Raw genomic sequence first — 14,839 nt, forward strand, 5'->3', positions numbered from 1 at the left:
TATAAGCAAATCTACGGTGTCAAGAATAATACCGACAGAAAATCTGTATCCGTATCGTTTTACTCCAGTACAGAAACTTTTACCACAGGATTTTCCAGCAAGGCTTCGATTTAGTCAGTTTATGATGGGGCGGCATTTAGACGATCCAATGTTTTATAATAAAATTTTATTTACCGATGAAGCCACATTTACTAGAAGGGGTGTATTTAGCTGGCGCAATAGCCATACCTACGCGACAGAAAATCCTCATGCATTTCAAGAACATCATTTTCAACACGAGTTTTCTATAAATATGTGGTGTGGCAAATTTGGGGATTGTATTGTAGGACCATTCGAATTACCAACTAGGCTTGACGGAGTAACGTATCTAAATTTTTTGAGAAAAGATATACCAACTCTTTTAGAAGAGATACCTCTAAATTTGAGACGGAACTCTTGGTACATGCATGATGGTGCACCACTACATTATAGCCTAGAAGTTAGAAATTATCTAGATGAAATTTATGCTTAAAGGTGGATTGGTAGAGGTAGTGTATATCCATGGCCAGCACGCAGTCCCGAACTAAATTCCCTAGACTTTCACTTGTGGGGCTACCTAAAGTCACTTGTTTATAAAAAAAAATAAATAACTGTCAAGAGTTATGGCAAAATATTGTAGAGGGAGTTAACGTAATTAGGGCCCAAAGAAACTCATTATTTAAAATAAGACAAAACTTACACAAAAGATTTAGATTATGTAGTTTATCTAATGGTGCACATTTTGAACACTTATTGTAATTTTTTTTTGTTTCGTTTTGAATTATTCACTTTGTTAATTGTTTTATATTCACTTCATTGTTTAATTTAATTTCTGATTTTTTTAAAATTTGTTACTGAGTCAAAGGTTTAATAAAAATAATTGTTTCAATCATATGCATTTTGTTTGCAAAAATTATCTACTACTAATACATTTAATATTCACTTTTATTTAAGACCTTTTGAATAATGTTTGAATTTACATAAGTTTTTGTAAATTTTTTTTTATTTTATGCACGTCTCTAAAAAATACGTTTATTTCGAAAACGGTGTACTTTTTTGATTTGAAACAAGAATACCTTTTTTGTGTAGAATTGAATGTTATTTCATGTTTTTTCCTAGAATGTTTATACAGGGTGGGAAAAAAATTATGGCCCCATTATTGAACCAATGTTATAGTAGGTGGCGCCACCTAGTGTCATCGGTAAAACTAATATCATTTTCATATTAAGCATACTAAATAATAGCAAGATACCAAATTTTACTTAAATCGGTTGAATAGTTTTCAATATATCCCTAAAAATAATATAAAAAAATATTAATGAATCACCCTGTACAACGAAAACTAGCAACATTTTGCCTAAGCAATTTGAGCTCAAACGCTTTATTTTGATGTCAGCTATCACCCATTAGCTAATGTCCAATTAATTATGGGACACTCTGTATACTAACAGATATAAATACTTTTGATAAAGCTAAGCAGTCGATTTCATCTTGAATATTTTCAAATGTTTCTATTAAGTTATTCATTTTAGAAAGATGTGTTTCTAACTACGCTACTAGAAGATTCTGCTCGTCTAAAACCTTTATTTGATCTAAATAATTATTGATTTGTTAATTTTTTTTTAATTATTGAACGTTTTTTACGTAGCATTGCAATATCTGACATTTTATAAGTTTTAAGTCAAATATCAGGAATAATAAATTATATTAAAGGAAAAACAAAGAAAATTATAAGATAGGAAAGTTAAAACCGATATTACTTCCTATGACTTACTGTAAACTTTTTTAACAGCACCAGACCGATACCTTCTTAGAGGGGTATATTAAATTACATTTACCGCAGTACTGAAGGAAGTAGGTGTTACCGTTAGGAACTGGAATGAGACGATTCAAACGAGTTGAGCAGGCAGCTAGATGTTGATTTCTGTTACGAAGAGAACTGTTCTGTGTTTGATGGACCAACAATACTTGCTTTCTTGATGTATGATCGCCAATTTTTAGGTTATTACTTGAAATTATGAATTATATTTTTCTTGTTAATAACCAAATCCGGCTCGAAGGACCTAACCATGAAGGGATTAGAAGGAACCATGAAGGTTGAACTGTATATTTGCGCTGGTTATGAACTTCTTGTTGAATAAACTCGAATAAATTAATTAAAACTTTTACAAAATGAAAAACGTGTTTGTCACTTGAAGGAACAATTTATTCTTTCTTTACAATGTTGTCGTTTACAATGTAATTGGCGCATAATTTGAAGTTCAGACAATGGGCTGAAATAAACAAAAAACCAAACAACAGAAAAGAATGAAAAGAACTGGTACACAATTTATCCAAAAAATAAACAAGAAAGAAGATGTGTTGACCTGGCTAGTCAGCAATCTTACACTTTTGGCCAAGAAACGCAATAAGCGCCCAATACTCCACAAGGAGAGATGGAACTAAAGAGAAAGAGAGATTTCCATTGACCTGAATAAATAAATTTACCTATTCTTTAAATATCTAAAGTGATTTATTTCTTGTTTTAACAAATTTTGTCTACCAAACTAAGTATGTATAAATTAAGAATAACAGTTTCTTCTAAAATTTGCAAAAATATAGAGGGTGTCCAATTTAAATTAAATTGTGCCATAAGTTATTTAATTAGTCCCATCATCATCAGCCCATAGTCGTCCACTGCTGAACATAGGCCTCCTCGAAAAACCTCCATTTTGATCTATCTTGCGCTGCTGCAATCCAGTTGATACAAATCCTCTTTATATCGTCAGTCCATCTTGTGGGTGGTCTTCCCGGGTTTTATCTATCCGCTCTCGGTCTCCACTCCAAGATTTTTTTGGTCCAACTATTATCCATCATTCTAGCGACTTGTCCTACCCACCTCCATTTAATTTTGGCTATGTGTTTTATAATGTCTTCTAATTAGTCCCATACTTTAAGTCAACCCAGCATAATATAAATTTTTGTATCTTATATTTTATTGATTATTTTAATTCAGTTTAACGTCTTTGTTTATGACTTGATTCGTTGCTTCTTCCAAGTCTTTATTTTTTTAAGTTTTTGTAGCATTTAAGTATTACAATTAACTTTTGTTCATTTTCACTAATGCTTGTTACAGAGGCCAAAGACTATACGGTTTAATGTCTTCAGAGGAAGATGTTCAGAATATCCGAACGCTCCAATTACCTACTCTAACGTTCAGTTTAGCAATATTAATCGAGCACTATTTCTTTCAATGAAGCTGCATATTAAACGAGACATTAACTCCGAAGATTTGAAGGTAAGTTTACCAGCTATATAGTAAATAAATAAGAACTTTAAAAGGTGTTTGAAAGTGATTGGTGATGGAATTTTACAATATGAAATAATAACCAGAGTTGCAAAAATTTTTTGTTCATTATTAAATATCATAAATAATAATAATACATACCATAAAATCAAGTACTGTAATATATATATATATATATATATATATATATATATATATATATATATATATATATATATATATATATATATATATATATATATATATATATATATATTGTGACAATTAGGGTTTATAGAAAATAATTTATAAGTTATATACTACATAATATTAGATATTTGGTTGTTTTAAATAAGTTATATACTAGAGAATTTAATAAAAATATATTTATGTGAGGGCATTTTTAATAAATTAGCATATTATAATAATTGTAAAAAGTTGTATTTAGTAATTTTAATGTTGTAAATAGATTTAAGTGAGCCATGTGCTTAGGCAACCAAAAATACTCTCGGAGATTGACAGATATTTATACTCTGAAGTGACGTTTAAAAATATTTACGAATATAAAGTGGGTTATAATAATATATTGTTTGAAATGTGTATTTTATTAAATTAGAGTGTTAGTTACTAATTTAATTATATATTCTGATCTGAAAAGCCTAAATGTCAACAAAATTATTAATAGAAAAGAATGGAATTCTCTGGATCTCCGGAGATGGCCATGTTTGCGAAATGGTTTGTTCCAGAAAATTCAGACATGTATTAAATAGAACTGAATAGAACATGATATCTTACGAGATGGTTCTAGAATGTCCAAAAGATATAAATACCCGTGATTTGGATTCAAGATGGCAGTTTTTGAAAGTTATTAGTCAGAAAAGTTTTAGATAGTGCAGTCAGAAGAGTTTTAGGCAGTTTTTAGAAGTTTTTAGTCAGAAGCCAAGCAGTTTATTATGAAAGTTAGTTAGAGTCAGTGAATCAAGTACAAATAGTCCAATAGTTTAATATAGTGAGTTAAATGAAGATTAAAAATTATGCATATAATTTAATGCACATTTATAATTATACACAAATAATTATTGAAGATAAAAAAAGGTATATTGGAAGAAATTAAATTATATTATGGTTGGAGATTAGTATAAATCAACTTATAATAATTGGATATTGGTATATTGAAAAGAAGAATAAATATAAATGCTGTTTGCTGGTTTGGTTGGTGGTGTATAGATGCTGGTGAAGAAAAATATATCTTAAATTGGTAGAAGCTGATAATTGAAAAAAGTAATTTCACAAAAAACAAGGATAACTGAAGTACGAAGACATTCAGTGGTGATTAGAATCTATATACTTAGTGGAAAATAGTTCATTTAGGCATTCAGTGAAAGAAAGGTACAAAATTTTGTTAATATAATTTAGTTAATGTCATAACAATTTCAATTTTGAAGATAGTTTGTTTAAATTTTAGATTGTCTATAGAATTTAATTAGTTTTATAAGAATATCAGTTTAAAGATAGTTTATTTTAAATTTACATTGACTAGGTTAGATATATATGTGTGTTTCATAATAGTGATAATAAAGATAATTTAAAAAAGTACTTACAAGCTAATTCTTTGAGAACCGCGATAAAAACCCTATATTATTAAAAATACTCATTGCTCATCATTCAAACAAAAAACACATCATAACAATTTGGCGCCCAACGTGGGGCTCTCTATTTAAAAGAATTAGTTTGGGAAGATAAGTGCTCTCATATAAGTAAATTAATTTTCATTAGAAAGAAAAAATTATAGATTTTATTTTTAATTATATTTGAACAAGTAAAGTCTCAAAATGTCTCAAGGAAAGAAAGGTACAAGAAGCAAAAAGAATGAAGAAGATGTGGAAGTAGAAACACAACCTATACAAGAGGAGAGTTTAGTTCAAGTTCCACAAGATACTGCAGAAATGAATCCAGAAAGAGAGGAAAATGTCAATATGGCAGCTTTGATGTCATTAATGATGCAGATGAACAAGACAATGGAAGAGAATTCAAAAGAAATCAAAGAAGACATGAAAAAAATGGAACAGAAAATGGAAGAGAATTCAAAAGAAATCAAAGAAGACATAAAAAAATTGGAAGAGAATTCAAAAGAAGTCAAAGAAGACATGAAAAAAATGGAACAGAAATTGGAAGAGAATTATAGAAAATTAGAAAAGAAAATAGAAGATAATAATAATAAAATTGTAAAACAAATGGATAAAAAACTTGAAGCTGCAGAGAAAAAAGTAGCAAATGAAATAAAAAGTATACGGAATGACTACAAGAAAAGGATAGACAATGAGAGGACAGAAGTAAAGAGGATTATTCAAGATAATAAGATAGATATAGAACAGAAAATAGAGTTACAGAAATGTAACTTAGAAGTAAAAATTAACGAAGACAGGAGAAACACAGAAGAAAAATTAGACGATATACAACAAAATATCCAAATAAATAGTAATCAAATAAGAAATGTGGAACAGAGAATAGATGATATTTCACAAATGAGAGACATAGGGAGACCTTACTTAAATTTAACAAATGAGACTGGGATTAAATTCTCTGGTAATATAAAAAATTTGCATCCTAGAGTATACATAAATAGTTTAAAACATAAATTAAGATTTGTGAATAATATTAATGATATTAAAGATTATATTAGAGTGACATTAAATGACAATGCAGCAACTTGGTTTGCTAGTATTGAGAATGATTTAGATAATTTTCAAACATTTGAAAATAAATTTTTAAATTATTATTGGGGTGAATTAGAGCAAGCCAAGTTTAGAGAAATTCTATATTTTGGAAAGTATAATCACAATTTAAAATCAAATATGGTAGATTATGCATTAAAACTGATAACAGTTGCAAAATATTTAGAACCACCACTTAGAGAGGATGAAACAGTCTTAAATGTATCTAGACATTTTGATGCTGATGTTGTCCAAACAGTAACTGTACAAAATATTCAAACAATAGATAGTTTTATTAATTTTATTCAAAGAATACAAAGAGGCAATATGACAAGTAATAATAACAACAGAAAAAACAATACTAACTTTCAATATAATAAAAATGATATTCAACAATATAGACAATCATATAACATTAATACTAGGTATGGTAATAATTTACAAAATTTTAATAATACTAACACTAATCCAAATAGACAGAACTTTAATAATAATACTAGTTATAATAGACAAAATTTTAATAATAATACTAATTATAATAGACAACATTTTAATAACAGTACTAATAATAATAGACAAGATTTTAACAATAGAAGAAATACAGAGCGACCTAACTATAACAGACAGGTAAATTGTGTTCGAAGGAATAGAAGCTGCGAAGACAGGGAACGAAATAGTACAAGGCAAGAAAATGTGAGTAGAAGTCATAGTAGGGAAAGACATAGGACATCAGATCCAAGTGGTCAGATACAATCTGACAATTCTAATAATCAAAATTTTGTGCAGTAAACTTTCTGAATTACAAGTTAGGCCATTGCTATTATGAAAAACCTTCTGAATTTATTTCTTTAGATGAAGAGAAAATTATTGAATCTATTAATTTAATTTATATAAATGCTTTGGCCAAAAATAAAATGATTAAAATTATGATAGATACTGGTTCAGAAAGTACATTAGTCTCGGAGAATTTTATTTTTAATACATTAAAACTATCAGATATAATAAAGATTCCAAAAATTAAAATTATTGGTGCAAATAATAAGAAGTTGGGTGAAATTGATAAACTAGCCAATTTTAAAATTAATATTCTTAATAAAGAAATTAATATGCAAGGATTTATTGTCAAGGATTTATGTGTTGATATATTAATGGGAAATGATGAATTGGAAAGGAAGAAAGTAAAGATAGATTTTGAAGAAAAAATGGTAACTTTGGAAGGGCAAATAATTAAATTTATGCAGAAAGATGAGGTAGAAGAAGGAATAAGAGTTGATAGGATATTATTAAAAGAAAATAATGATGTTTATGAAGAAGAAATGTATTTTGATGATAGGGAAATGTCCCAGAAGAATGTAAAGAATAATTATTGTAGTGAATATTTAAGGAATGGAAATTTTAAGCAGATAGATGCCTACGAGGCGGAGTGCGTAAAATTGGAAGCAAGGAATAATGAGTACATATTGAAGAATAATGTGATTTGTAAAGAAGAAGATATGATGAAAGTTTTAAATTGCCCTGAAGAATATAAATCAATAGTCATTTCCATATTGCAGCAACACAAGGGACTTGTCAATAAAGAAAATAGAATTGCACAAAATTATATCCATAGTATAAAAGTTAAAGAAGAAAAAGATTTTAAAACAAAATCATACCCAATACCATATAAATACAGAGAAGAAGTAAACAAAACAATTAATAATATGTTAGAAGATGGGATCATTGAGAAGGCAGACACACGTTTTATTAACCCCATAGTAGTAGTACGAAAAAGATCAGGTGAAATCAGGTTATGTTTGGATGCAAGGAATATTAACAAGATTACTGAAAAGCAATTTGAAGCACCAATGAGTATAGATGGAATATTAGGAAGAATTACAGGAATGTCATTTTTCACTAAAATCGATTTACAGCATAGTTTCTGGTTAATACCTCTAGAAAGAAAAAGTAGACAGTATACAGGATTTCATAGATAGATGGTAGATTTCTTTGTTGTGAATAAATTTGACATCATACTTGTTGAATTTTGTACATATGGAAATTGTTTGGTACCCTAAAAATCATAATTTGGGGTTAGATACTATAATTGCTATAAAAATGTCTTTCTAATATAATAAAGTGGAAAAACTTACCAATTTATATTGATGAAGTTATTTTGAATGGAAATAATTCCTAGATTTTGTCTATAAATAAACAGAACACAATATCCATTATATTTTTAATTAAGGTTATATTTTATTCTCTCCATTTGACATGACAGTTTGACCATAGAATAGCCGAACTGTGCTCCGTTGTTCTCTGTTTTGACATAGACAGCGAACAGGGATGTATTTAACACATTTTAAATAAAAAAAAAAAAATTTTGATTTATTAAATTTAATAAGGTATGAGAAAATTAATATTTAAAAAAATAATAAGTAAATTATTTATTTTAAATATTATTTTTGGGGTATTGTGACAATTAGGGTTTATAGAAAATAATTTATAAGTTATATACTACATAATATTAGATATTTGGTTGTTTTAAATAAGTTATATACTAGAGAATTTAATAAAAATATATTTATGTGAGGGCATTTTTAATAAATTAGCATATTATAATAATTGTAAAAAGTTGTATTTAGTAATTTTAATGTTGTAAATAGATTTAAGTGAGCCATGTGCTTAGGCAACCAAAAATACTCTCGGAGATTGACAGATATTTATACTCTGAAGTGACGTTTAAAATATTTACGAATATAAAGTGGGTTATAATAATATATTGTTTGAAATGTGTATTTTATTAAATTAGAGTGTTAGTTACTAATTTAATTATATATTCTGATCTGAAAAGCCTAAATGTCAACAAAATTATTAATAGAAAAGAATGGAATTCTCTGGATCTCCGGAGATGGCCATGTTTGCGAAATGGTTTGTTCCAGAAAATTCAGACATGTATTAAATAGAACTGAATAGAACATGATATCTTACGAGATGGTTCTAGAATGTCCAAAAGATATAAATACCCGTGATTTGGATTCAAGATGGCAGTTTTTGAAAGTTATTAGTCAGAAAAGTTTTAGATAGTGCAGTCAGAAGAGTTTTAGGCAGTTTTTAGAAGTTTTTAGTCAGAAGTCAAGCAGTTTATTATGAAAGTTAGTTAGAGTCAGTGAATCAAGTACAAATAGTCCAATAGTTTAATATAGTGAGTTAAATGAAGATTAAAAATTATGCATATAATTTAATGCACATTTATAATTATACACAAATAATTATTGAAGATAAAAAAAGGTATATTGGAAGAAATTAAATTATATTATGGTTGGAGATTAGTATAAATCAACTTATAATAATTGGATATTGGTATATTGAAAAGAAGAATAAATATAAATGCTGTTTGCTGGTTTGGTTGGTGGTGTATAGATGCTGGTGAAGAAAAATATATCTTAAATTGGTAGAAGCTGATAATTGAAAAAAGTAATTTCACAAAAAACAAGGATAACTGAAGTACGAAGACATTCAGTGGTGATTAGAATCTATATACTTAGTGGAAAATAGTTCATTTAGGCATTCAGTGAAAGAAAGGTACAAAATTTTGTTAATATAATTTAGTTAATGTCATAACAATTTCAATTTTGAAGATAGTTTGTTTAAATTTTAGATTGTCTATAGAATTTAATTAGTTTTATAAGAATATCAGTTTAAAGATAGTTTATTTTAAATTTACATTGACTAGGTTAGATATATATGTGTGTTTCATAATAGTGATAATAAAGATAATTTAAAAAAGTACTTACAAGCTAATTCTTTGAGAACCGCGATAAAAACCCTATATTATTAAAAATACTCATTGCTCATCATTCAAACAAAAAACACATCATAACATATATATATATATATATATATATATATATATATATATATATATATATATATATATATATATATATTAATATGAATCTCAAATTTCAAAGAAATTGGAATATGCAGGCATCTGTTTCTTTAGATTGAGAATATGTAATTAATGTAGGTGAAGTGAGTCATCAAACAATGAAAAGTTTAAAAGTGTATAAAAACTTGTGCAAACAAACGGGACAATGAAAGGTAGTTTGTGTTTCCCTAATATTCGGTTACCAAGAACTATTTGTATATTTCGTTATTTAACTTAGGTTTAGAAAGTAAGGATTTGTATAATATAAAAATGAACTTCGGTTTTCAAGGTAATGTAAATTGTGTAAAAATGAAAGCTATCTATTTAATTCAAAAAACAATGAACGGTCGTTAGAGTTTTGTTGACAAAGGAATTTGATAGTGGATTCTAATAAAAGACAGTATAGTGAGTCAAGGAAAGTTTGACGAGAGAATGAAAGGAGATGGTAAGATAATTTTGTTTTGAGTGATTTGATTGGTTCGAGAGAGGTATTGGAGAAGTAAGAGGAAAGCGAAGTTAGTTTGGTTTTTTTTTGGGCCAAGGAAAAACGAGGAGTCTAAGATAGAACTGCAAGAGAAAAGGTTGTTTCCTGTGATAAGGTGTGGCCGTTACGAGATAAAGTGGTGAATCGTGAAAAAAAGATTGTGAGGTTGTTTGTGGCAGCAAAAAGCCGTGACAGTGTAAGACGAGATCTTAAAATCCACAATTTGTAAGTCTTTCTTTTAATATAAGAATTATTTGAGGCGAGGCCGCATATGTTTTGGTAAGAGAGTAAACGAGATCATGAGGTGTGGAGAAACAGCATAAGGAGAATCAACATAAAGTTTAGTTTGTTTTATTGAAAACAAAAGATAGGCCCAGAGATTCGGAGCGAAGTTTTGTTTTTGGATATAGAACTGAATAGAGACAATTTTTTATACAAATTTATAGGACCGAAGTGAACATTAGGATCATATGATCTGTTGTTATTTATACCGATAATTATATCAATCAATCAATCAATCAATATTCTTTATTTCATCTGACTTTTACAAGTCAGATGAAATACTATTACAAGTATAAAAACTAAAAGTACATAAAAACATATAAAATATACATAAAAACCATACAAATTGTTTAAAAAATGCCTGCAAGTATTCCTCTAACGAATAGAAAGTGTTTACCAGAAGTAAGTCCTTAACTGTTCTTTTAAATACATAAATATTTGACTATTTAACATAATTAGGTAATTTATTATACAAACGAACGCATGTTGGGTAAGGACCCTTGCCCACAACGGTCAAGTGACGAACAGAGGTCACCAAATCAACGAAAATTGTAGTCACTCATTAAGGAAACATCATTTCTGCAAATAAAATTGCATCTATGTGACTTTACATAAACAACACAACTGAAAATATACAGCGAAATTACAGTTAAAATATTTAATTGTTTAAAAACTGGTTTACAGGAATCCAAGCGCCTTCTAAACGTCATGGTACGAATAATTTTTTTTAAGAACAAGCACCTCATTAATTCGCGAGCAATTTCCCCAAAAAACTAAGCAATATTGCAAAATTGACTGTACATGAGCAAAATAGTAAAGTTTTAAGATATCTGGGGAGACAAAATTCCTAAATTGTCATAGAACATAACAGTGCACAGACAATCTTCCCACTACATAATCAACGTAAGAGCTCCAAGACAAATTAGAATCCAGGTAAACACCTAACAACTTAGTGGAGTGGCTATTTACCACTGACCTATTGTCAAATTTTACTAATGGACTCATCTGCATAAGAGAAGGTGAAAAGGTTACCCTATTGGTCTTTGATCCATTTAAGATCAGGGTATTATTTAAACAGTAATGCAGTGCAACTTTTTACAAGACAGTTTGCTTTTTGAACTACATGAAAAAAAGTATTGGAATTTACTGCAACTGTGGTTCGCCAGCAAATTGAGTGACATAACAGCCTGATTGCTGTTCAACGTTTTCTACTCGAACACTTATTGCATCAGAAAAATTATCTAATGGATTCCGAACCAAACATGTTGAGCTATCGTTTATCAGTTGATTTAAATCATTGACGAAAATCAAAAATAAAAGATGGCCAATACTTCCCTGTAGAACTCCGGAGAGGACACTTTCTTCTGAAGAAAATATTATATTCACATTCACATTGACCTTAATTTTTTAAAACCTTTTCGATAAAAGGTGTGGATCCACTTCAACGCAGTTCCTCTAAGACCACTATGATAAAGTTTTTCCAGCAGTATTGGATGATTTACAGTTTTAAAAGCTCGTGCTAAGTCAAAAAACAAACAGATAACTTTATTATCCTTATCAAAGTTCAATAAAATATGATTGCACAGCGCTAGTAGTGCATCTTGCACACTTATAAGCGTCTATATTCTTTGCTTATACCTTCACGGAAACCAAATTGAGACTTTTCTATAATGTTGTGCTTGTTAATATACGAGAGGAAACGTGTATGAAATGCCTTCTCATATTTTTTTGAAAACACAGATAAAAGTGATAGGCCTCGATAGTTATCAAATTTTGATTTGTCACCTTTTTTATGTATATGCAAAACTAAATCAGTATTTAGAATTTGGGAAAAAATCCCTTCCTGAAATGAAAGGTTTACTAGAGTAAAAGGGCTAGGAGAGTTCTGGCTATTTTCCGATGTTAAATCCCATAAGAAATCGCTAAGGTCCATTCTGGTCATTTTTTGATCTTTTCGTGGTGGAGGCGCGACTGCTCGTCGGATCGCGACGTATGAGGTATTGTTGGAACCGTATGCGCAACGGGTTTCGCGCAGCTATGGGTAACACTGTTTTGGCTACGGGGTGGTGGCGGTAGGGCGAAGGGAGGCGAATGGATCCGGGCGAGTGGTGCGGGGGGGGGGACGGGGTACTCGAGGTGTCGTCGATACATGAAAATAGCGTTAATTCTTCTTCTTTTGTGAAAAATCGTCCAAACGTGAAGATAGCGTGAATTCTTCTTCTTTTCGTATCGTTCAAACTTGAAAATAGCGTTAATTCTTTTAAAGTGTAACAGGAGTTGTTGGAAAAAGGGGGCGTTGGCTCGTCGGATCGCGACGTATGAGGTGTCAAACGAACGGGAAGGGGACGGGGAACACGTAGAGAGAAAAAACAAAGATATAGTCAAAACGGTACTATAACGTATCTCCGGGTCTATTAGTCCGATTGCAACGTATGAAGCGTTAAACGAAAGGTGAGAGAATAATGAATACATCAAGATGGAAAAAAGAAACAAAATCAATGTCAAAACGACACTATAACGCATCTCCGGGTCTGATGATCCGATTGCAACGTATCAGGCGTCAAATGAAAGAGGAGGGGGTAATGAATACATGGAGATGAAAAAACAAGCAACAAAATGAATGCCAAAACGGCACTATAACGTATCTCAGGGTCTATTGGCCCGATTACTACGTATGAGGTATCAAATGAATATAACGTACAGCAGCGGCTATCGCCGGAAATGAAAAGAATAGGAATGTACAACATCGTGACGTGTGAGGTACCGTTGGAAAGAGGAGGAGGTAACGAATATGTAAAAGCAAAAAAAAAAACAACAAAGACGGCGTCATTGCCAAAAGGATACTAAGCTTGTAATGTCTAAACGAATCAACGTTCAACAATGTGCAAGGTATCGATGGAAAGGGGAGGAGGTAACGAATACGCTGAAGCAAAAAAAACAAAGATGGCGGCATTGCCAAAAGGACACTAAGCTTGTAGCGTCTAAACTGCTCAACGTATAATAATGTGTAAGGTATCGATGGAAAGGGGAGGGACAAACGAATACGTTGACACGAAAACAAAGATGACGTCATTGCCAAAAGGACACTAATCTTGTAAAGTCGAAACAGCTCAACGTACAACAACGTGCAAGGTATCGATGGAATTTGGAGATGGTAACGAATATGTTAAGACAAAAAAGCAAACGCAAAGGCAATGCCAAAACAGCACTATATCGTTTCTGTGTTGTTATTAGTCAGATTACTACGTGTAACACGTTAAATAAAAGAGGAGGGGATATCCAATACTTTTACACAAAAACAAAGACAAGACATTGCCAAAAAGGCACTACACCATATCTTCGTTTCTATTGGTCCGATCTTCGCGAATGAGGGCTCGTTGGAAAGAGGAGAAGATATCAAAATATGTTATCATAAAAGCAAAGACAAAGACATTGTCAAAATGGCACTATATCGGATCTTTGTTGCTATTGATCGAATTTTAGCGTAATAGACGTTGAAGGAATGGAGAGTAGTCACTGAGCCTAACAGAGAAACAAACATGACAACATTGTGAAAACGACGCTAAATCATATCTTTGTTGCTATTGGACCTATTTAGAAGTGGATTCCACGTACATTACAGTTCATCGAAACAATCGACCAATGGTGGTATAGGAACATTCACAAGTAAACGCCTGAATGGTGACATGTCAACGCCCAATGATGACATGTAAACGCCCCAAACCGTGGTGTTACGTATTCTCGTATCACCAGGCCCTAACCAATACGTACCCTCATGCACCACACCCCAACATGTATCGACCACAGATGACATAGGAACGGTAAATAAACGCCTAAATGGTAACATGTAAACGCCCCTCAACACAATGAGAATTAAGTCATGACCAAAGAGATTCCACCCCGAGGCGCGCAGTCGTGTGGGATAAAAGTCGACCTGATAGAGGTTACATGATTGAATAAAATTCAGTATGTATCAAGCCTTCTAAGAAGTAAGATGGATAAAATCAAGTTGTTCAGAGGTCCGAACGCAGTCAGAAAAATAAAACGCTTAAATTTAGATGACATACTTATTGATCAACGGATGACAAACACAGAAGTTACCTGCTATATCTTTTATATCAGCGAAGAACCAGTATCGTTTGTTCTATTATCAAAATGCGCCTTTGATC

The 14,839-nt window shown here is 30.5% G+C and overlaps 1 protein-coding gene across 1 annotated transcript in view; it reads left to right on the forward strand.

The window, feature by feature from the left end:
* Positions 1-14,839, forward strand: part of LOC140451921 (uncharacterized) — a 115,026-nt gene that overhangs the window by 29,992 nt on the left and 70,195 nt on the right. Inside the window, exon 2 of the mRNA XM_072545888.1 lies at positions 3,134-3,295. Coding sequence (XP_072401989.1) covers positions 3,134-3,295 — 162 coding nt within the window. The remainder of the gene's footprint in view (positions 1-3,133; positions 3,296-14,839) is intronic.

Source organism: Diabrotica undecimpunctata, chromosome 10 (assembly GCF_040954645.1).
Source record: "Diabrotica undecimpunctata isolate CICGRU chromosome 10, icDiaUnde3, whole genome shotgun sequence".
In the NCBI taxonomy this organism is placed as follows: domain Eukaryota; kingdom Metazoa; phylum Arthropoda; class Insecta; order Coleoptera; family Chrysomelidae; genus Diabrotica; species Diabrotica undecimpunctata.